We start from the raw sequence: 25,000 nt of genomic DNA, 5'->3' as shown, positions 1-25,000 counted from the left end.
TTAACAAATCATCATAACTGTCTAATACATCCTGGGCTGGCTGCGGAAAAACAAGATCATTTTGGATTTATATCTCTAAGTATGGGATTTCCTGGACAGCTAATATCCACAAACAATCAAACACAGAGGACCATGAGAAAGAAGCAGCATTATTTCAAATTTGAGCTGAGAGTCATGATTTTTAAAGGGCTGAAACAGGAACTGGAGCTGAAATCTGAAGCAAGTAAATTCCTTTCCTAGGCACTGATGGACACTGTTGTGTTTCTCTTGGCCTTGGCGGAGGCTTTTAGGTCACTGGGTTTTGGATGTTACAGCAGATGAAAATCTTAGAACCACAAAGACTTCAAAAATGACAAATAACTTGAATCTCACCCCCATGCTCAAAGAAAAAAAAAAAAAGAAAAAAAGAAAAAAAGAAAAAACTAATGATACTTCTCTAAAAAGAGTCAAACCTTTTTATGAGACCTGTTGCCAATATTAGTGCCACCGAATGATCTCATCTTTCATTCTGGCTAAATTCCAACACACAATTTCATTAACCCAGGTACTGCAGGTGATAAAACTCATTTTTCCCTAAAGAGACAGCTAAAAAGTACCAGTTATACATTTATGAAGTACCAGCAATCAAAATTATGGATTTTCTAAAAGGTTTTTAACTACTTTTATTGAAAGGAAAATCGCTGTCTCAGACTTTTGTGACACTATTGCTAATAATAAATTTTACCATTTAGACATCGCAGTAATATGGTAGACAGTGTCAATAAAAGTATGAAACAAAGATGATCCTTGTCTCTTAAGTAGTGCTTTCTGATTACACACCGGAAATTATAATGTGGAACATAAACTAAGAGCACCTTAAGATATAAAATGCAATAATGCAAGACAATGTGCCTCGCTACATATAGGCCACGTGCAAAAATATTTCATCCCAGGTAGCAGGCAGGCATTGGAGGTGTTTTCTGGAAGAGGGGGAATGCTCGCTCCAAGAGTAAAAACCTTGATATACGTGTGTAAAACTAAAGATCAGGTCAGTTCGAGCTGGCTTGCTTCTCATCGGATGCTCAGGAAAGGAGGGAAGCGGGGCTGGCTGGCTCAGGGATGCTCCTTTTGGGATGCAGCCGCTCCCTACCAGCATCCCGGCAGCACTAGAGGGCACTGTGGGATCGGGGCCACCCCGGAGGTCCCCGGCTCCCCGGCCAGGGCAGGAAGGTTAAGCAGGAGGTTGTAAAAAGAAACGTGGAGCTTGGAAGGGCAGCTGGCAATAGGCTGCGGGCTCGGCGAGGAAAAGGCGTGTTCGTGTCCCCGAGCGCCAAGGGGCACCCCCGGGAGCGGGATGGGTGCCCTGCAGCAGCACCGGTGCTGGGGAGCACAGCCGGGCCTGCCAGGAGTCTGGAAATCAAACAAGGCAGCTGTACATCAGCCTTTTCTCTGCCCTTGCTACTTACTTGATTAAAAAGATCTACACTGTGCTAACTGCGATGATTTCACTGCCGAACGTTCTGACATGCAAATGATAGCAATTAATGCCTTTGAAACAATTTATGATTTCCGGCCTACTTCAACATGTATTAGCATATACCTGGTTTCTTTAATATACACTTTGTTTTTCCAAAACCACAAACATAGTTGCTGGAATTTCATGTGGAAGTGCTTAAGGGGTTGAAAGTTAACACCTTTGTGAGCTGAGCAGCCTCACAGTTGCTGCTAAACAAAAGCCTCTTTGTAGAAGCTTTCTCAAAATGTTTTCTTAACATGTTCCAAGTAGTTTTAGGCAGGCAACTAAAGTAAACAAGATGTTACCATGATAAAAACACTTGTGAAAACATTACAGAGTGCACTTAGTAGTTTCTTTCACATAAACTCCCCTTCCTTTCATCAGAGTTAAATTCACATGAAGCTGATTACTAGCATCTCTCTCCAAAGGTCTGTGTCCCTCTTTTAAAGCATATAGTGGATTTTAAAACGGTACAGCCACGATTAAGCACGTCGAAACAACAATCGAATTTAAAAAGAAATAAAGAAAAGGAAGGGGTGGGGGAATAAAACCCTGCTCAGTTTTCTCCTTCATTTTTTGCCCTGGATGCCTGGATACCTTGTTAAATAAACCCGCCCTCCAGCAGGGGTTTCCTGAACAACTCGCTGCAGAAGGGCTATATATTTCTATCTGCCGTGGTCTTTAAACACATGCAAATGAAATCAAGGACACAGCCCAATGTTGCAGGAAACTCGCCCTGTGCTACTAATCGCTGCGCTCGGTGCCGCCCGCCGGCCGGGCCCCGGTGACCGGCCAGGGCTGCAGCCTCCAGCCCTCACCTTGCTCCCAGCCTGGCACAAGGCCAGCAGGTCACCGCGGTGACACTGGACTTGTTTTTTGTTTTTCGGCTCGGGGAGCGTTCTGGAGCACGCAGGGCACTCCTGTTTCATTAGGCTTAGCAGCAGCCCCTGCTGCTCTGGGTTAGCTCCAACTGATGCTGCATCACATGAGAACCGAGGGCTGATGGATTGGAAAAAAAAAAGGCAACAAAAAACCCCACAAAAAAAACCTCCAACAATGCTAAAAACTGCAACTTATTTCAAAAAAGAAACAGGGAAATAAATGCGTACAATAGTCTGTGTATCTGCTGGTTCTGATAAGCATCCTCCTGTTGGCTGTGAGTGAAAGACAACTAGGATCGTTATTTGTACAGTATTTATCTTTGAAATCAAGGGCCCTGTGGTGTACCTCACCTTGGGAACAAACACTACAGAACGATCACAGAAGAGTGTCAAATCTCTGGTTTTGATTTACCAACAGTTACGATATTCCTTCCTCAGGAGGCAAAGAAATGAACCATGTTTTAGACCTGTGTGTCCTTTTTTCTCCCTTAACTGAAGAATCATTTTCTTGGCATACAGGGCTTTCATGCCACATGCAACTTCTCTTTGCTTTTTCTAACGGGGCTTTTTACTGAGGTAAGTGAAATTAAGCAATGCTCAATTGATACACTTGGTAAACAAGAGCTTTTCTCTGGAGGGGACTGTCAAAAGAGCTTCCTGGATTACACAAGTACCAGAAAGAAACTTCAACATCTACCTGTTATCTTTTAATTGGGTAATGAATTATGGGAATATAACTTAAGCACAGATGATCCACAGGAGACTTGGAAGGCTACGGTCTCACTTTATGAAGCAATGCTCACTTTCTAGCAGTGTCAATACACTTGGGGACATTCGTTTCTGCATTTGTTCTGGGTTAAATATCACTCCCAACAGTAAGACTTTGTCTGGACACTGCAGAATCTGGATAATGAGAAAATTCACACAAGCTGATGGGTTTAAGAATGTCACACAAAATAATTCTGCTGAAAGGTTTCAATGGGGAGAAGAAAAGTGAGTGAGAAGTGAGTGATAAAATGACAGAACTGTTGGAGCTGGGAGCTGCTTCAGGCCCAGCCTGCTCTGGCAATGGTTTTAAGGTTATTCCTGCTATTGACTACCCAAAGTATCTCCTCCAGGTGAACTGGTGGACCTGGTCTGCTACTGAAACATCTCCAAAATACTATATAAAAATCTCCCTTGCCTCTACCCATGCTGTGAGACTTAAGGGCTGTACTGTCTGTGCATGGTCCTGTCCAGCAGTCCAATGCTCTGTAAGGAATATTAATGGACCTAATCTAGAACAGGGGTCTAGCATGATAAACAAAGATGGCACAATCTCACACTGTTCCCATATCTAAGGGTACCACTGCACCTTTCTCAAGCATTAAGTGCAGTAAAAAGTAAAACTGTTTTAAAGGTCTAAATGTATGGCACATGGATATGAATGAGCTGGCAAGTAGAATGAGATGAGAGTTTATTTCACTTAGTGAACAGGATGAACTAGAAGAAATGAGGCCACCCTTCATGGAAATTTGTGACTAGCACCTTCTTATTTTGTAATCCTCTTGTAATGAGAACCTTCTCATTACTGTACCATTCCTTACTTGTAACCCTTTATATGAAGACCAGTGCTGCTCCTACTTAGCTCAGGAGGGTTTTGCCTGTGGAAGCAGAACTAGCTTATTCTGTTCCGAGAGAAAAACCTGTCTGAATCACCTAACATCATCCAACAAACACCCTCCGATTGCTGTCACCCTTCCCTCCCTCATAAAAATTCAGGGAACTGCCCCAGAAAGAAGCAATACAGCTGAATGGTTTGGGACTAAATCTACTTATCCATCCTGAAAAAACTGATGTATTTATGTGGACTAACTTCATGAGATCACCGCTGTAAACGGGAGCAGAATTTGTCCCTTTGAGCATTTAAATCATAAACATTGCTTGGGTAGTAGGTCGTGATCTTACAACCCAACAGCCACAGTACCTGAGAAAAGATCAGTGCCCAAACCTGGATGCACCCAAAGCATATGTCTACCTGGTGAGCCACCCAGACAGAAAACTCTTTTGTGATGGGAACACTTTTTGCTCCAGCTTGGAGGAGTGAAGCCAATGGCTTAGCTGTGGAGCAGCCATGTGTAAGTTATTAGAGCTCGGCCAGTCCCTCCCTGCATCGGGATGCAGGCACTACCACAGGCTAGTCCATAATGCACTGTTTATGCAACGTGTAAAACTGTGTTCTTTGGCAGCAAGGAAAGGTCTGCAGCAAACTGCAGGGGCCCAATTAATATAATTATAGTTTATTTTTAGTAGTGTAGACTTTGTTCATTAGTTACTTATTTGACATAAATTAAATTTCACGTGATGTTCTGCAATTCTCTGTGCAATTACGGAATTCATTTAAGACTAAATTTCTAAATTAAAGAGAAATCAAGGTTAAATCAAGGTTGTGTTGTTTACATTATCAATACTGCAACTTAAAAATTATTTAAATAAATAATAATAAAAAAAGGCTGCGGAACTGCAAACACTCTGTTTTACAGTAATACACTAAGAAAAGCCATACTTTCCCCATGGGACTAATTTACTATCCCCTGTTAAAAACGTTCTTGAGCCAGATCCAAAAGCCACTGAAGTGAAAGGGAGCTCTCTGTTGACTTCAGTAGGCTTTGCATCAGGCACACAGCGAGTGACAGCACAAAATTTCAGGGCATGCTTTCTGTACAATGCAAGTGCCAAAAAAACCATCCTTACTTTAAAAACGACTGGAAGTCTTCACATACTGCTTCACAGCCCGGCCACTTGCATACGCCGTGTCCATAGAGCGGATGGCTGTGTGAGTGCTCCTCGTGGGATAAACTGGGGGAGAGAAGGAGAAAGGAGAAAAAGTGGTGTAACTGAAGGCAGTGAGACAATTAATCTTCACAAAGACTCTGAAGAGAAGCAAACAACAGATCCTGAAACACCTCTAACATCTCACGGTACGCACCTGACTCTGCCCATGGTTTTTCAAAACAGAGTTAAATACCATTTGCAGTGCAAAACATGTGTCACTCTTACTTAGCTATCCTCCTACATTTCATTCATTAATTAAAAGCTTTGTAAAGAATTTAAATTAACATGGACGGGGGAGAAATCATTTGACAGACCTGCTTAATATCCTGCTTGATATTTTGCTAAGAAATTCATGAACATTGCATATTTACAAGCCAACTCCATCAGGAAGAGAAGTCATGTCCACAGAGCAGTGCATTCTTACAACACCACACAGCCAGACTTGAGGCCATTCCTCATTACTGCAGAAAGAGGAAAAGCACCAAGTCTGCAGTCTTGCCTTTCCCACCATGTTATTCATTTACTGGGTTTGTTTTTTTTCACTTTGGGGTCTTGTTTGTGTTGGGTTTTTTTTAACTCTTATAGGCTGCTTCTTCACAGTTCAGCTCCCTTATGGCCCAGTACAGGAGATTCAAGATGCATTTTCAAATGCAAAATTAATAGTAAAAAAAGAGGAAGCATTTCAACAAAGGATTCCTCCATACAAGGGATTAGTGGGGGCTATTAACCTTGCTAAGATTTGGTAGAAATGTCACAGAGCATTCCAGCTCCTGAAACCAGGGTTAAAGGGGAAAAAAAACAAACCACATGGGCATGAAGGGGTTAATCCTTCAGCGGGATTCCAATCAATACGTAATGATTTGGCTGCACTGATCCAAGTCATGAGACGCTTTGATCCGGGCCATGTGGTGCTCAGGGAAATGTATCTGTTGCACTAACTGATGAACCATATTCTAAAATATCTTTTTTTATTCAACTTCTTCACAGAAACTTCTTTAGAAGAGGAATTATTTTTGCAACAATTTCCATAACCTTAGATGACTTGAAAAATTAAATGTCAAAATAATATTGAAAACTCTATTTTATGCTCACACACATCTCTATTTTTCATAGCAAATCTTTTTGCTATAGAATGTCTGTGCTTTATTATGAACTTCAAACATACACAAAGGATATGAACACATACCAGCATCTAGGTGTGTCTTTTATGACTTATTTTATCCTGGATTACAGGTAACGTTATGGATAAACACCCACTTTTTGCCATTTTACTTTGATACACATATGGAAATGCTGTTTATTCTTATTCTGTAATATTATCTGCCTACATACTATAACAAAATTGTACCACTGCTTTATTTCGGATGCACTGCTTAGCAAGATCACTGTAGAACACATCCCTGAGATGTTATCTCAAATGCAGAGAAGTTGCAAAACAAACTCTTGCCCAGATTCTGCCACTTTTGACTTCAGGCCAAACGAGAATCTGAAGATAACTCAAGGTGTTTTTTAAAATGATTTTAAATATTTTTAGAAATTCAAAAGGAACAGATCTGACTAGAAAATGTATTACAAGTTGTACATGGATGTAATTAATTTTTTCATTAAAATCTTATTTTTAGCTGTTTACAAGTATCTCTTCAAGCACAAATATATGTATGTGCAAGGTAGTTTCCTAAATAAAACAACTGTAGGTAAAGAGATTTACAAAGGCTTTTTCTATAAACGGCTATTACATTGTTTTAAATCAATCAGGATTTTTTAGATGTGCAAATAGAGAGAAGCTCTATCAGGTAAATTTTGAAAAGAACAAAGGGACTGATGCATTCCTAGCAAGGAAATTAGAAAAATGCTACACACCACGTTTCCTCAGCTAGGCAAGAGGGAGGATGGCTGAAGGAACAGAGTCCACCATGGCCAGACAGGCATATGGTCAAACACCTTCCACACACACCAGGAAACAGTAATTAAAAAAAAATGGGCTTTATCATCTGCTTCAATACCTGAACACAGCAAAGGGTGAGAAATGAGGCTTTCATGTTAACACTCCAATAAAGTCCATGAAGGCCACATATGAGAGTTACAATTTCAGTTTGTTTGGCAGAACCCCCCCAAAAAATTCAGTGTTATTAACGTACACAGGGAGCACTACCCACGTCCCAAAATGCCTGCAGAAACTCTGTGTGACTCCAAGCAAGGAGTCAGTTCCCTGTGGGGCTTAAGCACTGTAAATCTCATTATAATATCAACAGGAGTCACATGGCTTAAACCCCCAGCAGGGTTTTTAAAAGTTTCTCTGTGAGAGCCTGAAGGCCATGGCCAAGTCAACGGAAAGAGTCCTACCGAGATTTGTATTTATTTTTTAAATCCAAGTGCAAATCTCTTCTCTTTCCAGGGAACTTGAACAAGACAAGACAAACTATGTAGGACATGATACCCTGGTATTGTGTCCAAAGAAAATGACGGGATGACCAAGAGAGTATCAAACTGTAAACGATGCTCAGGATGTCAGTCTAGTGCTGTCAGTAACCAGAACGACTGGGGCTGACTGTAAACAGGGAACTTTAAAGGTAATTTTCTGACACGATGCTAAGCGTAACATACTTGACACCTACATATAGCTTCCACTGCCATTCCACAAAGCAGAACAACTACTTCAAGTTACCAAAAATAGACACTTCAAGAAGAAAAAACCCTCAGTATTGGAAGAGAAATGCAAGCAGCCTCCATAGGCAGCATGCCTTGCCAAAGGCAGCTATTCCCATCCTGCCTAGGGGGGGTTCAGAGTTCCTTTCCATGACCTTTATGTGTCAGTATCAGATTACTGCTATTTTATCCATCCCGCTTTTGAGATGTTATAGATTGCCACTTGTTCCCTGATAGAGCCTTAAGAAGCACCTCAAAACAAAACAAAGAGTGGGTTTATACAGAAGCGGATGTAACTCACAAAGGCTACAGCCAGTGGAAATGAATGGAGAACTCTGTTTAACTGATCTAAATGCTCACTTTGTTTGAGCAAATAGAGATGGAAAATGAAGATTTTAATCCAATACATAAACAAACAGGTTTGCGGGCACCAGGCAAAGCTATAATCTGAAATTGTTCAGTGATATTTTGTCTGCATGCAAGCACTATCTGTAATGTGGATGGATCGTGGTCTCGCTGCTGGAGACAGACTTTTAGAAGATCTGAGCATTGGCAAGCAGAAGCAAGTTTTGGGTCTGTTTGATTTCTAATGACACATTAGAGTAGGTGTTTGTTTCTGTCACCCTCTCCTTCCCGGGAACGCATATTCGTGGTCGGGTACTGGTGATGCAACACTACTTAGTGGAAGTGATTTTATAACACGACATAATCTTCCAAGAAGTGAAGAAATAAATAATGTAAAAATCAAAACTATGTGTCCTGTTGTTTTTTTTTTTCTCCTCGTAAGGTATTTGCATACCAGGTACTTAGTACAATAGAATTATTTCCAAATAATGCAATATTGCAATGTTATTACATTGAAGTACAGCAAATAACCCTCTGGCATGTAAAATGTCTTGTGAAAGTCAGCTTATTCATGACATACAGCAGAGGAACAAAATCCACGTGGGAAGCTGAAACCTGCCTAAGTGTCCACTTAATTCTCTGCTGCTTCCAGCCCAGTTTCCAATAAGGAGGGGAGAAGAGCTAAGCACTTCCACAGCTCCTCTGTGCTTGGTGGGGAGAGGAGTTTTTACCTCTGCCTTCTTCAGCCTATGATGCTTTGTAAACCCTAGGATTTCCAGAGCAAATTCACCAACTACTCTGCCAGGGGTGGCTGTCAAAGCTGGAACTGGCACAGCCCCACCCACCTGGACCATTTCAGCCACTTCACTCTTGGAATACGTATGCTGTGCTACAACATCACTCTGGACACCAAACCATGGGAGATGGAGAAACCATGGACAGCTAAGCCCCTGTGAAGAATAACAATGCCAGTATGTCCAGAAGAGAGTCAGGAGCACATCAGGTATCAGGACAAGTCATAACCAAAGCTACCTGTGTTGTATGGTTTAACTCAGCCCACACTTAAATGTGTGAAACTGGGAACCACTCCTGTACACACTGGCAGAACAGTTATGGGTGGATATAAAAACCAGCTAAGCAGAAGCCTCAGGAATAGTATTTCTGCTACACTGTGGACCATATTTTAAATATTCATGATGCTGACATACTTCATATTCCGTACTCTCTCTCTCTTCCACATCTGCTTGGGCCAACAATCTTTGCCAAAACATGGGGGGAAGTCAGGGATGTAGGGAAGCATCCTTGATTTTCTATTAGTTATGAAGCATCTGCTCACGTTCTAACGGTGCGGAGAACATGCCTGAGCCACCTGCACGCCGGAAAAATCAATACCACATCTCCCACGTTCCTCCTGGATGGGGTTTGAGCAGAGCACCCGCAGAAACTGCAGAATTGCCTTTTTCCTTTAATTTTTATGTTATTTCTCAGAGGCAACGGGAAGTGAGTTCATCTTTGTCAGCTGCAATGTCAGTGTCTTGTGCAGGCAGGAGCACGGGGCTCAGCCTCACCATGTTCCCTCTCGGTCTTGTGTGGATGGCACAGCTGCTGAGGCAAAATGCCACAATTTTGGTCCTGTACAGGAGGAGCAGAGACTCAAATGGGAACCAATATAGGTCTCCCATAATCGTGACTGCCTGGTGAGCTCTAAAGCTCATTGAAAGGCACCGACAGAATAAAGTTGTTTAAAATGTCACAACTCTCTGAGTCAGAAACACTTGCTGTATTTAATTTAAAATCAAAACGGAAGCAGTAATGATTAAATCCTTGTACCAACTGTACTCGAATGCAAGTTTCTGCCTTCGGCACCATCAATTGAATAAAGATGTGTTCTGCAGCGAAGTTGCACTGGTGCAAAACTCTCTGAATTCTTACTAAGGAGGCTTAGCAGCCCTTTCCTCTCTAAACTGTGAATTTAAATATAACCTCAATAATTAAAAAAATAACACATAAAAATGATTAAGCCACATACTGAAAGGGGCTACTTCTAGATATTCATGCTTCCATCCCTGCCTCAGTAACTGCCCAGAAAGTAGGTATCTGAACTGAACAGAGAATTGCCTGAGCAGGGTAAATTCCTCTCACTGCTGGAGAAAGCTTAGCAGAGGGCTGTGGGCCTTCAGGAGAGGTGGTATTTGTTATGTGTGGCCAGTGGCAGCTCTTCCTAGAGCTCGCTTGCATATTTTTGGATGCTTTTTAATGCTGTGTTTCTCCCCTTCCTCCTTACTTTAGTCCACATCCAGGCCTAGGACCAGAAGAAGCTCATGTTTTACATTCAGGCCTATTGAAAGTAACAGGAATCATCTATTACATTTTAAATGACTACACCAATTTAAGACAAATCAGGTTAAAACTGCAGCCTACAGGCTGAAATCCTGTCTTCTAATCAGTGTGCACTAACTTGTATAGTCATGCAGAAAAAAAACCAAAACAGAGCCATCACATGGCTGTTGTAACTCAAGGCCAGCAATGCATCCCAAATCACTGCCCCCTTCATGCCTCTCGAGGTGCTACTCTCTAAATGCCTCTTGCAGGGAAAGTGCTGGAGCTTTTCTAGCAAGACTAACAAAAAATCTGGCTAACAGTCTCCTTCTCCTCTACCCCCATCTCCAATACAAAGAGTATAACCAGACTGGATAATTATATGCATCATCTCCTGGTTTTGATCTAGGAACTGATGGTTTGGATTATTAATCAACATTCCAACCCTCCAGCACTCCAGAAGTACTGCACACTTCTTCCAGTGACAAGCCCACTTCCAACCCAACTGCAGAAATGCCACAGGGCCCAGACAGCCACTGCCCTACGTCCTTCCTTGGTAGAACTGAACATATTTCTAGACCACATAAAAGAAATGCCCACTACAAAAAAAAACACAGTACTGAATCCATCACTTATCTCGGGTGAAGTTCCATCCCTGCACTTGAATTAATGAGTTTCTCTGCTCTTTAAAACTCCTATTTTTTATTTCAAACTTGTGCCTAGGTACTGTAGTGAAAAGTACATCAAATATACCCAGACACACACAATTTGAAACGCTGGATTTTAAATTCCAGCACTGCTAACTAATGAGAACAATTTTTTCCCTCTTCTTCTTTGTAGCATCACTTCACGTACTTACATACCATAATCATATCCTCCTAGAGTCTCTATTTTTCCAGGGTGCAGATCTTTAATTCCCTTTAATCTGTCTTCATAGCATATTCCCTCCATCCCCTTTATGATCCTAGCTGCTCTCCTCTATATCTGCTCCAGCTCCTCTTTATCCGTTCTGCAAGAGAGTGGCCAATTGTACATCACACTCAATGTGGTTTAACTGGTTCTGCATAAAGTAGAACAGGAAAAAAGAAGGGCTCGGATGCAACACGCATGTTTATGTCTCCCATGACTGCATTTACCTTTTTAACTGAGACCTGGCACAGAGTGTCCCACCTTAATTTCCCAACCCCGATTATGCCTCAGCCATTTCCCACACAACTGATGCTGAGCAGCTGACGTGTCATGTCAAACCAGCAGTTTGGAATTTTTACTTCCTAGCTGGGCTACCTTCTACTTAACCCTGCTAAATCTCATTTTATTCCCCTCTGAACAGCCTCCTAATTCATTCAGATGAAAATGGATTGATTCAATATCTTAGTTTAATTAGGAAAAAAATGTGATCCTACCACTTTCCTGGGTTTGGGTGTTGTTTTTTGGGGTGTTTTGTTTTGTTTTTTTTCAACTGCCTTCCAGCACAGCAGTCCCATCCTTCTTACACACCCAATTTGTGTGGCAGAGGGAGGTGGCACTGGCAAGGCTTTGGCTTTGATTCAGCAACGCTTTTAAGAACACACACAAGTTTAAAAACACAGGATTAGACCTTGGACTTCACTGAGACTGAGGTGTAAAATTACAAACGTACATACATACTTTGTAAAAAGATCCTGTTTGCCAACCTTATTTTACTGTAATTTATATTCTGTTGTTACATTGAAATTTATAGTAAAAGAAAACAGTGAGAAACAAGATCTATTCTTGTTTAACAAAATTGTATTCTGTTACATTTAGAGTTGAGAAGTCTTTCACCCTTATGTAAACCGGCGATACGTCAACAAATATGATTAACAGGGATTATTCACGTCAGTATTTTTCACCCCGTCCCACAGGCACAACAAAACCCGCACAGAAGGTGACTGTCACATCACATCCAGCCTGGCAGCTCGCTGGGTGAGCCCTCACCCACCACACACCCCCGTGGCAGCTAAGAAAGTGCCCTTTGGGAAAGCATTTGTAAAAAAATAATTAAGATAAATAGTGGCTCCAAGGGAGAAATGCAGTGAAAGCGCTGAATTCTCCCTGCCACATGCTTTCCCTCCGAAGGATGCTATTTTAAAAAGCTCTAAAATTGAGAGGACACAAGCTGACTTCCCCAGGGAAGTGTGCTGAATCACACAGGTAGTGTAAATATCATATGCTGCTGCAGGTGCCAGGCGTCTATCTGTTTGTGTTTACTAAAAGGCATAACAAATAGTCACACTAAAACAGAACAACATTTGGCATTGGAATGATAGATACCAGAGCAGCCATAAATCATGTTCGCTTGTTTATACTTGAACCGCTGTGCAATGACAACACTTTGGTCCCTCTTTTTCAGAGAGCCCCTTTGCTGTGATTTGCCCCTTTTAAGGGGTATGGAGGGGCTCAGCATCCTTCCCCAGGGCAGCACTCCAGGAAAACCATCCAATACTGGGGGCAGGGAAGGAAAAAAAAGAGAAAGAGAAAGAAAGAAAAAGTAGTAAAAAAGAGCCTTGTGTGACATAGATGGCCAGCTAAAATCGTTTACAGCTTTGCAACTTCTGAGTTAATTCACAGTATAAACAAGGAGGAAAATGTTTCTTCCGAGCAAGACTTCCTGTAAACTGTTGGTCGGAGCGGCGCTGGGCGCAGGGCTGGTGCACCTGCTGATTAACCATGAGCTCCAAGAATAAACAAAAACTGAAGCCAACAAGATTGTTCTGGAATTTGCTCAGAGCTGGTTTTTCTTCCCCCCAGTTATAAATTGGATTCCACAATAAAACAAGCAGCAGAACATAGGTTGCCGAGAGTTAAAATCTACTTTTTACACTACATTGACCACAGCACCCACAGGCGCAGCTACAATGTCTTTCTATGAATGGGACAGATTGCCGTATGGATGCAGACACCGAACAAGCTGTACAACTCTTGGCGACAAGTGCCTGGGGGACTGTCCTATATTAGCACCACCTGTGCTGTGGAAATTGTTCTCTGTGTATGAAATGGTATTTAAGGGCCCATCATGATGTTATTTTTGAGTACACAAAAAAAGGAAAATTACAGTTAAAAGGATTTGCTGGCTAGCAGATCTGTTGCTCCATTCCCGAGATCGTTTCCCAAAGGAATAGTTATCTGCTTTATTCACACAGCCCAAAATGACAAGTTGCATCCCATATCTGCAGTTTCCCTGCCTGGGCTTATACCATCGTTTTAATGAGAAGAATGCACTTTATAATATATATGTGTCTTTCCTGGTGGCACAGCAGAAATTCCAGCCCTCCCACCTTAAAAACACCAGCTATATGGAAAACCAGCCCATGGCATTACACAAACGCTGCTCCAGCAGCAGGAGAAGCAATATAATTTTTCCTTGGGCTCCTTCCCCCACCTTTCCATGTGCAGCAGGTAGAGCCACAAATCCCCATTACTAAATTTCAATGTTTCAATTTCAAATTTTTCTCTACCCTGAAAATATAACCCTGACTAACAAAACCAGAGCTCCAGATGAGCACAAGATGTCGAGGGAGGGAGAAAAAGGAAAAGGGGTCTGAGCAGTACCTAGCTGATCTACAAAGAGAGATTTCCCTGCCTCCAAACTGCATGAAAAAAAGGATGCCAAGAAAAAGAGAAGTAAAATAAATTGAATTAAAGAAAAACAGTTGTAAAGTGAACATTACAACCTGGGAAAAATGATGTCATTTTATTGAGAAACTGATTTTTTTCCATTAAACCATAGTGAAACGGATAAAGTTTATATAGCTTAATGGTGGAGCTGTACTTTAAATGCTACTCAATATCTTAGCAGTACGATATAACATGATAGAACAGCTGTCATACTAACTGCTTGATTTTTACTGAACAGCAGAGAAAACAGTCATACCAAAACCACCTAACTTCTCCTCTACATTTATGGCATTTTCAAGGGTGTTTCTTTTCCACTCTCAGGCTGTGATATGTATGATTTAAAAAAAAATAAAAATAACACTGCTCTTGATTAGCTCCCTGCTCAGCCCTTTGGGATAGGCAGATCTCCTAAGCAAATGCTGAGGAAAGACAACTTGCACACAGGAGGAAATAAAAAGAAACAGGAATCCACAGTGCAGTAAAACAAAAACAGGTCCCTTTTTAAGACTACTACATAAACACCTCTAATAAAAGAAGAGGACAAATTTTCATTGGACTTTAAGTATTTAGACAGGAATGTTTTAGTAAAAGTTTAACTGCAAAGTGCATGCAATTAACAGAAAGCCATCAGCTATTTCTCTGGTATGTAAAAATAGCATTAAGCCGTATTAAATGCACGTGTAAGTATCTCAGTTGCAAGAAAAGGGAGGAGATATGCAAAGCGCTCCGATATCAAACAATGATCTGTTGGCCAGATGGAGGAATAAAACAATACATATGCTAAAATTTGGAAAAGTTCTGTTAGGCGTCTGCCAAGGCTCACCCAATCTATTTTAAGTGCTTTTTGATACATTAGCTTAGTGTTTGGGGTTGTACAACTGACGGTTATTACCCGGGACCAGAAGGCAGCGAAGCGTGGGCACGCAGGAGCTCCCTGAGGGCAGCTTCCCCAGGGCAGCAAACCCAGCAAAGGGTCCTGCTGAGGAATCCTAGGCTGCTTAACTTTGCATCTTTTGCAGGTAAAAACAAATCAAACCAACTAGAAACAGTTTTCCGGGGTTTAGTAAAACAATTCTTTGAAAAGCGTCATTTGAGTAAAGGGCTCTTGGGCAGCCTGAGGAGCAAGTGGTGGTGCAGAGGTGATTTAGCAGAAGGCTTCTCAAAAACGTGTGAGTCTGCAGTGTGAGCAAGGCAAAGGATGCCACACACCCCAGTTTGAAAAGCACTAACAATAAAAAGGGCCTGATAAGGCTTAAAACTGAAGATTAGCAACTCCAAGGCTGAGTCATGGCTGGTATTTTTTCAAAGCTGATTACACAGAGTGACTCAGATGGGGAGAACACATAGGAAGCGGGAAAAATGATGTCATTTTATTGAGAAACTGATTTTTTTCCATTAAACCATAGTGAAACGGATAAAGTTTATATAGCTTAATGGTGGAGCTGTACTTTAAATGCTACTCAATATCTTAGCAGTACGATATAACATGATAGAACAGCTGTCATACTAACTGCTTGATTTTTACTGAACAGCAGAGAAAACAGTCATACCAAAACCACCTAACTTCTCCTCTACATTTATGGCATTTTCAAGGGTGTTTCTTTTCCACTCTCAGGCTGTGATATGTATGATTTAAAAAAAAATAAAAATAACACTGCTCTTGATTAGCTCCCTGCTCAGCCCTTTGGGATAGGCAGATCTCCTAAGCAAATGCTGAGGAAAGACAACTTGCACACAGGAGGAAATAAAAAGAAACAGGAATCCACAGTGCAGTAAAACAAAAACAGGTCCCTTTTTAAGACTACTACATAAACACCTCTAATAAAAGAAGAGGACAAATTTTCATTGGACTTTAAGTATTTAGACAGGAATGTTTTAGTAAAAGTTTAACTGCAAAGTGCATGCAATTAACAGAAAGCCATCAGCTATTTCTCTGGTATGTAAAAATAGCATTAAGCCGTATTAAATGCACGTGTAAGTATCTCAGTTGCAAGAAAAGGGAGGAGATATGCAAAGCGCTCCGATATCAAACAATGATCTGTTGGCCAGATGGAGGAATAAAACAATACATATGCTAAAATTTGGAAAAGTTCTGTTAGGCGTCTGCCAAGGCTCACCCAATCTATTTTAAGTGCTTTTTGATACATTAGCTTAGTGTTTGGGGTTGTACAACTGACGGTTATTACCCGGGACCAGAAGGCAGCGAAGCGTGGGCACGCAGGAGCTCCCTGAGGCCAGGGCAGCTTCCCCAGGGCAGCAAACCCAGCAAAGGGTCCTGCTGAGGAATCCTAGGCTGCTTAACTTTGCATCTTTTGCAGGTAAAAACAAATCAAACCAACTAGAAACAGTTTTCCGGGGTTTAGTAAAACAATTCTTTGAAAAGCGTCATTTGAGTAAAGGGCTCTTGGGCAGCCTGAGGAGCAAGTGGTGGTGCAGAGGTGATTTAGCAGAAGGCTTCTCAAAAACGTGTGAGTCTGCAGTGTGAGCAAGGCAAAGGATGCCACACACCCCAGTTTGAAAAGCACTAACAATAAAAAGGGCCTGATAAGGCTTAAAACTGAAGATTAGCAACTCCAAGGCTGAGTCACGGCTGGTATTTTTTCAAAGCTGATTACACAGAGTGACTCAGATGGGGAGAACACATAGGAAGCAGTGGTGATTTCTTTGGCAGGGGAATGAGTGCCAAAGGATCAGGTATTGGGGTGCTTTGGGTGGTGCCTGAACATAGCAAATGGAGACATCTGGGCCAGCTCCCTGCTTTGTCTGTCACAATGTCACCATTATTGAACAGCTCCACCAGCCTCACAGCCACCACACACATGAGGGGCAATAAGAAGATACAGCAGTCACATAGAGAATAGGCTGTTGAGACACTGGAACAGGTTGCCCAGGGAAGTTGTGGATGCCCCATCCCTGGAAGTATTCAAGGATAGGTTGAACAGGACTTTGAGCAACCTTCTCTAGTGGGACGTGTCCCTGTCCATGCAAGAGAGTTGGAAATAAATTATCTTTAAGGTCCTTCCAACCCAAACCATTCTATGATTCTAGGAAAGGTACCAGAAACACCAGGTTCTTATGGGAGAAGGGATTTGTGGGAACCTAATCCAGTGAAACTCTGGTGATGATAAACTTACAATGAGCTAAAATCAACTGCTTAGAGCAAGTGAGAGGAACAAAGAGGGATGAGCAGATTTGATGCTGGCACCAGTGCTGAACGAACGTCAGGGACTGCACAGAGAGGGAGGCCAAGAGAGGATCAGGCCCCGGGAGCATATGGACTGCAGGCTGAACTGTTTCATCCTAAGTAATGGACCGAGGTCTGTAATTCTTAATTGTGCTGAATCCTAATGTCCCCATCTAAAGGCTTTGGGATTTTGATGGAGGATCAGCTGCCACGGAAGATAACAACAGTACACCACCACATTAAGCCTAACCGGCAGATCAGTGGTCTGCCATACCATTCCTCTCTCTTCTCTTTAGAGCCTTCTCCAGACTCCTTCCTCCCACAACACTGGCAAGAAAAAGTAACTTAAAAACCACCTTGTTTATACCATCTATTTCTTCTATGAGATGGGTGCTTGCTTATGTGGAAGGAAAAGACTCAAGCATGGTTGGAAAGGGCGTAAAGACAACAGGAGACCAACTTGGGACTGTTGGCAGATAGAGAAATGTCTCTAGGACACACACAGCCTATACTTACAACTCTTCACCCTACCTCTTGCAAACAGGTGTGCTTCCTAAATTAACAGGTCTAGACCTTCATTAACTCACTTGTTTATGTACAGCCTCCATCACCCTGGTGCCACAGGATGGGACAAGCACACAGCTGCCCACAGCACTCCCAGACCTCCAGGCTCAAGCCAGAGCAACTCCTGCTCACAACAAAGTGCTGAGGAATTCTGCACCATTCTTCTTTTCCAAACCTACCCACGTTGGGAATATTCCCAAGCATAAAGGTTTTGGGATGCCCACTGCTCCTTTCGTTATAAAGTCAGTAGTCACCTCAAGCAACCAGGCTTTGTTCTGCTGTTTTTCTTAAGAAAATAGTCAAGCTTTCCCCAAATAAGATGCAGTGGAATGAGACGGAAAGCAGGTACTACCCATGACATTTCTAAGCACAGCAAGTGTACTTAACAGGCTCCTGATATTTATTTGTGTAGAGGAAATGCTTGTTACTGAAGAAACCCAAAAGCTGGAGATGATGAGAGGTTTGCATGCTGGTTGATGGTCTCACTTTTACTTATCCTCAGTGAATACAAGTATCTATAACTAAGTATTTCCCGTAGGATACTGATGACTGAGGTATGTTTATTGCATTGAGTGAATTTATATATATAATCAGCACAATAAACATTATTAAATTGTCTGAGTAAAATCAAAGCATGAAACACACAGTCAGTGCTGAATTCTAATGGTGCTGAATGCCCATGATTGCACGGGGAAAGGATCTTAACAAGCCTTGATTTGAGCTTTGGCATCCGCCTCACAAATCACACGAAATGTTCTCTCTTTAATAGTGCTGAATATTGATAAATGTCTCTGCACGGCACAACAGGGAAGTTGGTCTCTATTGGCAATCTTTACCAAAGTGTGTTTTCTCCTACTCTACACTCAAGGGTTTACCCTGAATGATTTAATTATAATTTTCCTTGTGTAAGACAAATTAAAGAGGAGAGTAGGAGTGTCATGCCAAAGCAGATTATTTATCTCCTTAACAGATTGCTGTGCACCAAACCCCAGAGCTGCTGCTGCTGCTACTTACAGAAACTGGGCAAAATGTGGGACAAAAGCATAGATGTAATATACATTTAAAACCCAAATGAATGAAAGCATTAACCCATCGTTTATAGCTGGAATGGCTTCATTCCTGGGAAACACAAAGAGAACACAGAAACCAAGAGCAGCATCAGGATGCTCCCTGGCCCCCACCCTGGAGTGGAGAGCACCTTTTGCTTTTGCACATATTTTGCTTTCCAAACATCCCAGGGTGACTCTGGACCCCAGCCTGCTGTATGTTTTTTTGCCATGAAGGACAACTTTTGCTGTCACTCAGCTCTGAGTGAGGCAGCCCCACGCAGTCACAGCCTGGCTGGTGTCACTGGTGACACCAGAGCTGCGTCCCTGCAGCCTGCACAGGACTAAAGCTTCACTGTGAACAACCAGGAGGCTGGCCTGGCAGCACGGCAAGGCGTGGGCACGCTGAGCAGCCAATGACTACTTCTCCTGCTATTTTAAACCCCTTGTTTATGACCAAACTGTGTTTTTATCCAAGACGTGGAGCTGAGCTGCTGCTCGCCCGATGGCTTTCAGGCAGGTGCCTCTGCTGCTGCTGCGGTCAGCCCAGAGCCTCCCGCCTCACAGGTCTCCAGCAGCCTCACAAGCTGACCTGTGGGATCAGGAGCCCCGTAAAACACAGCCTGAGCTGTCCCTGTGACATCTGCCAGGGATGACAGTGATGATAGTAACTCCCACATAACTAACTTGCCTCCTGCAGCTCAATCCTTCTCAAAAGCCCAAGAGGAAGCGGGGGGGAAACAGCTTTACAGCACACCCTAAAAGTTAATGTCACCTCTATATGATTATTTATTGCTGCTGGGCAGTCGTTATGATGTGGCTGTGCTTAACTGTTAGGACACTTACAGCTTTTACTATGTGCTTTTTATCGTTGTTTAAATCTAAATAAATAGCTCTTGGTTGTGTCAGACCAAAGCCAGTTGCTTAGAAAGTGCAGGAACAAGAGGGGTGGGGGAGTCACAACCCAAAAACCTGTCCTGACCAGCCTGCAGGGCCTACTTGTGTGATGGGAGGTGGAAGGGCTGGTATCTGCTTTGTGAGCCCTTCCAGCCCATCTGACCCAAGTTTGGGTAGTAACCACCTCCATGAGTCCCCTTACATTTGCAAGCTCAGTTGCTGTGCTGAACCAGCTGGGTACAAGAACACACATGGATTTCTCTGTAAGTCTAGCAAACTCATGCTGCCACCAGACCCATGATTTTTCTAGTCTTACCAAGCAAAAAATTACCAAAACCCTGCTCATACCTGTGCTCTCTCTTTTTTAAGTATTTAAAAAATTCACCTTCTGTGAGCTTGCAAACACACAAGAGAGTGGAGCACAGCTACTCCTTCCTCCTTGCTCATTCACACCCTCAACAAGCTGCCTTTAGATAAATACCCTTTCAGAAAGGAAACCAGTGCAACACACTCGACAAGAGGAGTTTTTGTGTCATATGAAATCTAGGCAGGCACCACGGTGCCTGATGAGACTGCAACAAAACGCTTAAGTGCATCAGTAGGCATTCTTCTGTGTGTAGTCTCCTGTTCTACTTATGGATAAAGATGTAATTCAATCACTTCAGCAAATGGATGGCATAAACCCTCCCTGTACCAAACAGAGGCAAGATAAAGCAAAGTCTGTAGCTGTCTCATTTGTATTCCTAAATATACCTATTTTTCTACTTTGATATTGTAGAGAACTCAATAGATACATAAGAAAAGCATAATGGCAAGCTCTAACAATACAGCTATCAATTCAACCACTGAGGACTTAAGAGTATTCTAAACTAAGAAAGTCTCCAACAATACCATGGCACGTTTATGCCTTCCTAATTTATTTATTTGGAACTCTACTACTAAAAACATATGTATCACCCTGTTTGTAGATCCCAGTTGCCTCCAGGCAACAATTGCAGGACTCAGACACGTGGATTTCCAGTTCTGTTTGTCAGTATACACAGAGAAAATTCTTACTTCAGAACAGATCTCTGCATTTGCACTGCACTTCAAACTGAACAGCAATGGCATGTTGCTTCCTCAGTTAGATTGCCATTAGCAGATAGCACATGCCTTTGTTCAGGAAGAGAAGATCCATTTCACTCCATGGGATTTTATTTTATAGACTCAGTAAGAAAAATGTAGACCAAAAAAAATTATTGAAAAGTCATAAACCCATCTTGTTCAGCTCTGTGTGCAGCAAACAGGGAATTTAATTGTTGAATAAACATCAAACTGTTTCTAGAATCCCACATAAGTCTCCATGAAACCCACGTCCTTGACACTTACATGCATTACAAATGTATATGCTGATTTCCCCCACATGTCCTTGCAAGGGATATAAAATGACACCTTACAAAAAGTGTTCTTCCAACAGAGGTGTGCTCTCCTTTAAAATATATCTATTCCAAACAGCACCATTTTCTTAACATTAGAAAGATATAAGACGTATTTATACAGCTTCCCTATCAATCTACTTTCAGGCCACCAGAAATATAAACTCTATGGCTTAAAAATTCCATTATCCTCTTTCTAATGAATGAAAGGAGGAAGGAAAGACAAAGCCATCAGTTTCCATAAAATCCAGCTTTCACTAGTGTCTGCTCTAACATTTCTAGATGGGCAAAGGGACTCTCCTGAATGCAAAGAAGCACTGCCCTCCCCTCTGCGCCCATGCTCCTGGGGACCCTTCTCCTCCTCTACAGCCAGCAGTGACACTGACGCTGCAGCAGGCACTGGCACCCACAGCCCAAGCTCCTGGGCCCTTCTACCTCACCATAAGCAAAAGTTATGCTGTTAGACACGCCTCAGTGAAATCTGGGGGTGTAAAGAAACAAACCTGCAATAAAGCATCCTTTGGAATAAAGCAGAGCCTGCGCCATGAAGCACGTCAACAGACAACCCCTGATTTAAGCCATTTCTTTTAACAATGCAAGCCTAGCAAGCATAAATTAACTCACACTTCTAAAAGCCAAACAACACCAGTTAGCTAATTTTATCAGAACTTAAAAAAAAAAACCACAACGCTTTGTTTTAAAGCAACCTGGTGATCTCGGGCCTATCCTGTCTTGTGAAAGCAGGTAAATACAGAGGAAAAAAGGCAAATGTGTTAGATAAGATGCGGCACTGCAATTTGGCAGAAAACCAGGTGGTAAAACAGCCTGTACTGACCAACAGATGTTTTTTCTCACCTCCAGCCCACAAACACAAAACACATCAACAGAAACACCAACCGTGATGTGAAACTCACAGCTTACACTCCTCACACTTCCCCCAGTATGCTTATCCAATGCACTTCTAATTAGCTAATTGTGCCCACATTGATCCAATTAACAAGCCATAAAGATGGGAACAAAAGGAGCATATCCTGCCCAGTGGAGACTCTATTCAACCCCGCCAAAAAAATCAGACAGAGCACAACGTGGAGGACAAAACCGAGGCCAAGGCGGTTGGCCACCGCTCCCAACAATTCTGCCATCATTTTGGCACGCTGTTGGGAGATGCCTATGGGTGGAAACCCCACCAGCACCTACCTCTCCCGTTTAGGAGTGTGGACTGATAGCTGTCCATTAGTTGAGGCGTGCGGGTTGATGATTAAGGAGGTCTTAGACGGGGCGGAGGAGGAGACGCAGGTGCTGGACAGGTCCAGGCTGCTGTGGTTGTTGCTGGCTGCCTCCTCCGCTGTGTGCGAGCTTGTCACTTCCTTCCAGAGCTGCTGCAGTTCTGTTGGAATCATGCCTGAAACAAACAAATTGGATAATTAAATCAATTAACAGCTAATTCGGCCGTCTTCAAACAGTAATTAAATCAAAGAGTCAGTAAACAAAGCCTAGTGTTAGTTTTGTGTGTGTGTGTGTGTGTGTGTTTTTGCGCATGTATTTTTTTATTAATAACTCAGGGCTAATTCTGAACACTGCAGGTCCCCTGTAAACGTACTGGAGTGACACCTGCAATACCTGTGTCATGCAAACATGCGGGGTGTGGGGCAGGGGGGTCCACACAACACACCAACCACCCCAAACTCCATAGTAATTATTACTATTTCTTTGTAATTAAAAATTACAGAGGGTCCATTTGCAGAGTCCCTCCTAAGGCAGAATTGCCCTGAGCTCACAGCAAGGCTGGCAGCAAAGGTGGCCAAGGGCTGCTCTGTGGTCAGCTGGACAAGTTTACTTTTTAAAATAAAAATAATGTTTTAATTTTATTTTTTTTTAAGGAAAGTGAGTACTTTCTAGCCTGTTTTTAAAAGAAAGGAAGGTCTTAGGGAAAAAAAAACCAACCCTCAGCTTTATTATTATGACAACACAAACCACAATATGACTAATTTTGTGCTTAAGTTTTAAATGATGACAAATAGCTTTGTTATTAAATACAGTTTTTATTAATCACTTTTAGACATAAATTATGAATTCATATTGTCTTCCTGAAATGCTTTTCAAATTTTAACAGTCAAATTGATTATACTATGATTATTTCATTAACACACCTATCTTTCTCATTAATTTTGGTTTCTTGAACTGCTCACTTAATTGATGGATGTGTCTACTGGAAAACTGTGTAACTTTCTACACAAGTAACACTATTATTACTGTCATTTCTTAGATCGATGCTAATGAGCCATTCAAAAGTAAAATGAAAACAGAATCAAATCTTCAAGAAATAATAATAATAAAAAATAAAAATATTTTTTAAAACCATGCCCAAGTGGACACCAGGCTTAGGACATGACATCCAATCAAGTGAAAACTTTGTAAACTCCAGAGGGCCAAGCTGAAGGTTGGAAGGGGAGCCCACTCACGCTGAGATCATGCTTTTGGATAAATAAGTTGGATTGAACGTTTGTGACATAATCAAAAAAGTCAAGTTTCTCTCACTGAAGACTATTCCAGTGCTCTTTCAGAGAAGACCATGGGAAAAAAATTAGCAGTAGAGACGCCTCGTTTAAGTATTCAGGGGAAAAAAATATTAATAAAAGCCAGTGTCTGTGTGTTTTTGAAGAGGTTTCTCATCAGTGTGCCTGCAGACCATCATGTGGATGACTGCTCATTGTTTCAGTGTGTTGTAGTGCTGGAGCTATCCTAAGGAAACCTGCCATTTTCTGAGTGGATAGGAGCAGCTCACACAGGCATGTATCTCACCAAACCTAAGGTATTGAAATAGTAATAAAAAAAAAAGAGGCAGTATGCATTATATTCATTTGAAACACATAATAAAAAATGCCAAGGTCTAAATTTAATTTATTTTTGTCATTTAGAATACAATGGATAGATAATCATCTCAACGTGATCAGCCAAACATCTTTACTTTGCTAAACTGTTAAAGATTTTAATTATGCTAGCTTTGGAGAGCACTGGTCTAATGAGGCGATAGACTCCAGAGAATCTAAGTGGTTAAGAACTGTGAAATGAGTCTGATAGGATTTTTTTATATTCACCGTGGATCGTTTGCATATCAAAGAGGAGTAAATTATTGCACGACAGACCAATAACCTTCCCCGCCTTTCCCAGAGTAGCATTAACAAAAACAGTTGGTCTCCAGTAACGGTTCACTACAAATAAATGCTAAAATCCTTAAGTATCTGCAATTAATATATATTATGAAAGAAGCTTCAATTTATACATTAAGTGATCAGATATTCTTAGGATACATCCGTTTCTCTAAAGCTACGTCACTTTCCTTTCATCAGACCCAAATGCCAATTATATTTTGATGGATTTTGTCCCAAATGAGCATTTAGTTATTAGACATATTCAATTATTACTTGTCCCCTGAAATTAAACCTCTGAGCAAATTAAACAAAGAAAAAGGTCAGTACACCAGCCTGTGTCCTGTTTTCCTGTATCGAGGCTATTATTTTCACACACCTTGCAAAGTGACAGTGTGGTATGTATTTTTAGCCCACACACTTGACAGGACTGTCTGCACACTAACAATTACCTGTGAGCACGGCTGACCCTTACACCACTGTTTACTCAATTGAAACAATAGTGAATAGACTTGTCCGTTGATGATAACATATTGATATGAGACCATACGAGTCGACACCTATTTTTGTTTTCCAGAATAAGCAAATAGGGAAAAAATAAATGGCTTC

General features: G+C 41.8%; 1 protein-coding gene across 7 annotated transcripts in view; it reads right to left on the bottom strand.

Moving 5' to 3' along the window:
- The window catches only part of FOXP1 (forkhead box P1), a 307,907-nt gene that overhangs the window by 37,420 nt on the left and 245,487 nt on the right, over nucleotides 1-25,000 (bottom strand). For all 7 annotated transcript variants that reach the window (XM_009996885.1, XM_009996886.1, XM_009996884.1 and 4 more), the window contains 2 exons: nucleotides 22,440-22,644; nucleotides 5,110-5,214 (listed from right to left, as the gene is read on the bottom strand). In XM_009996885.1, coding sequence (XP_009995187.1) covers nucleotides 5,110-5,214; nucleotides 22,440-22,644 — 310 coding nt within the window. The remainder of the gene's footprint in view (nucleotides 1-5,109; nucleotides 5,215-22,439; nucleotides 22,645-25,000) is intronic.

This window comes from Chaetura pelagica, unplaced genomic scaffold (genome assembly GCF_000747805.2).
Source record: "Chaetura pelagica isolate M959 unplaced genomic scaffold, ChaPel_1.0 scaffold24, whole genome shotgun sequence".
In the NCBI taxonomy this organism is placed as follows: domain Eukaryota; kingdom Metazoa; phylum Chordata; class Aves; order Apodiformes; family Apodidae; genus Chaetura; species Chaetura pelagica.
The sequence above is the reverse complement of the archived record's forward strand: the minus strand, read 5'-3'. Positions and strand labels throughout refer to the sequence as shown.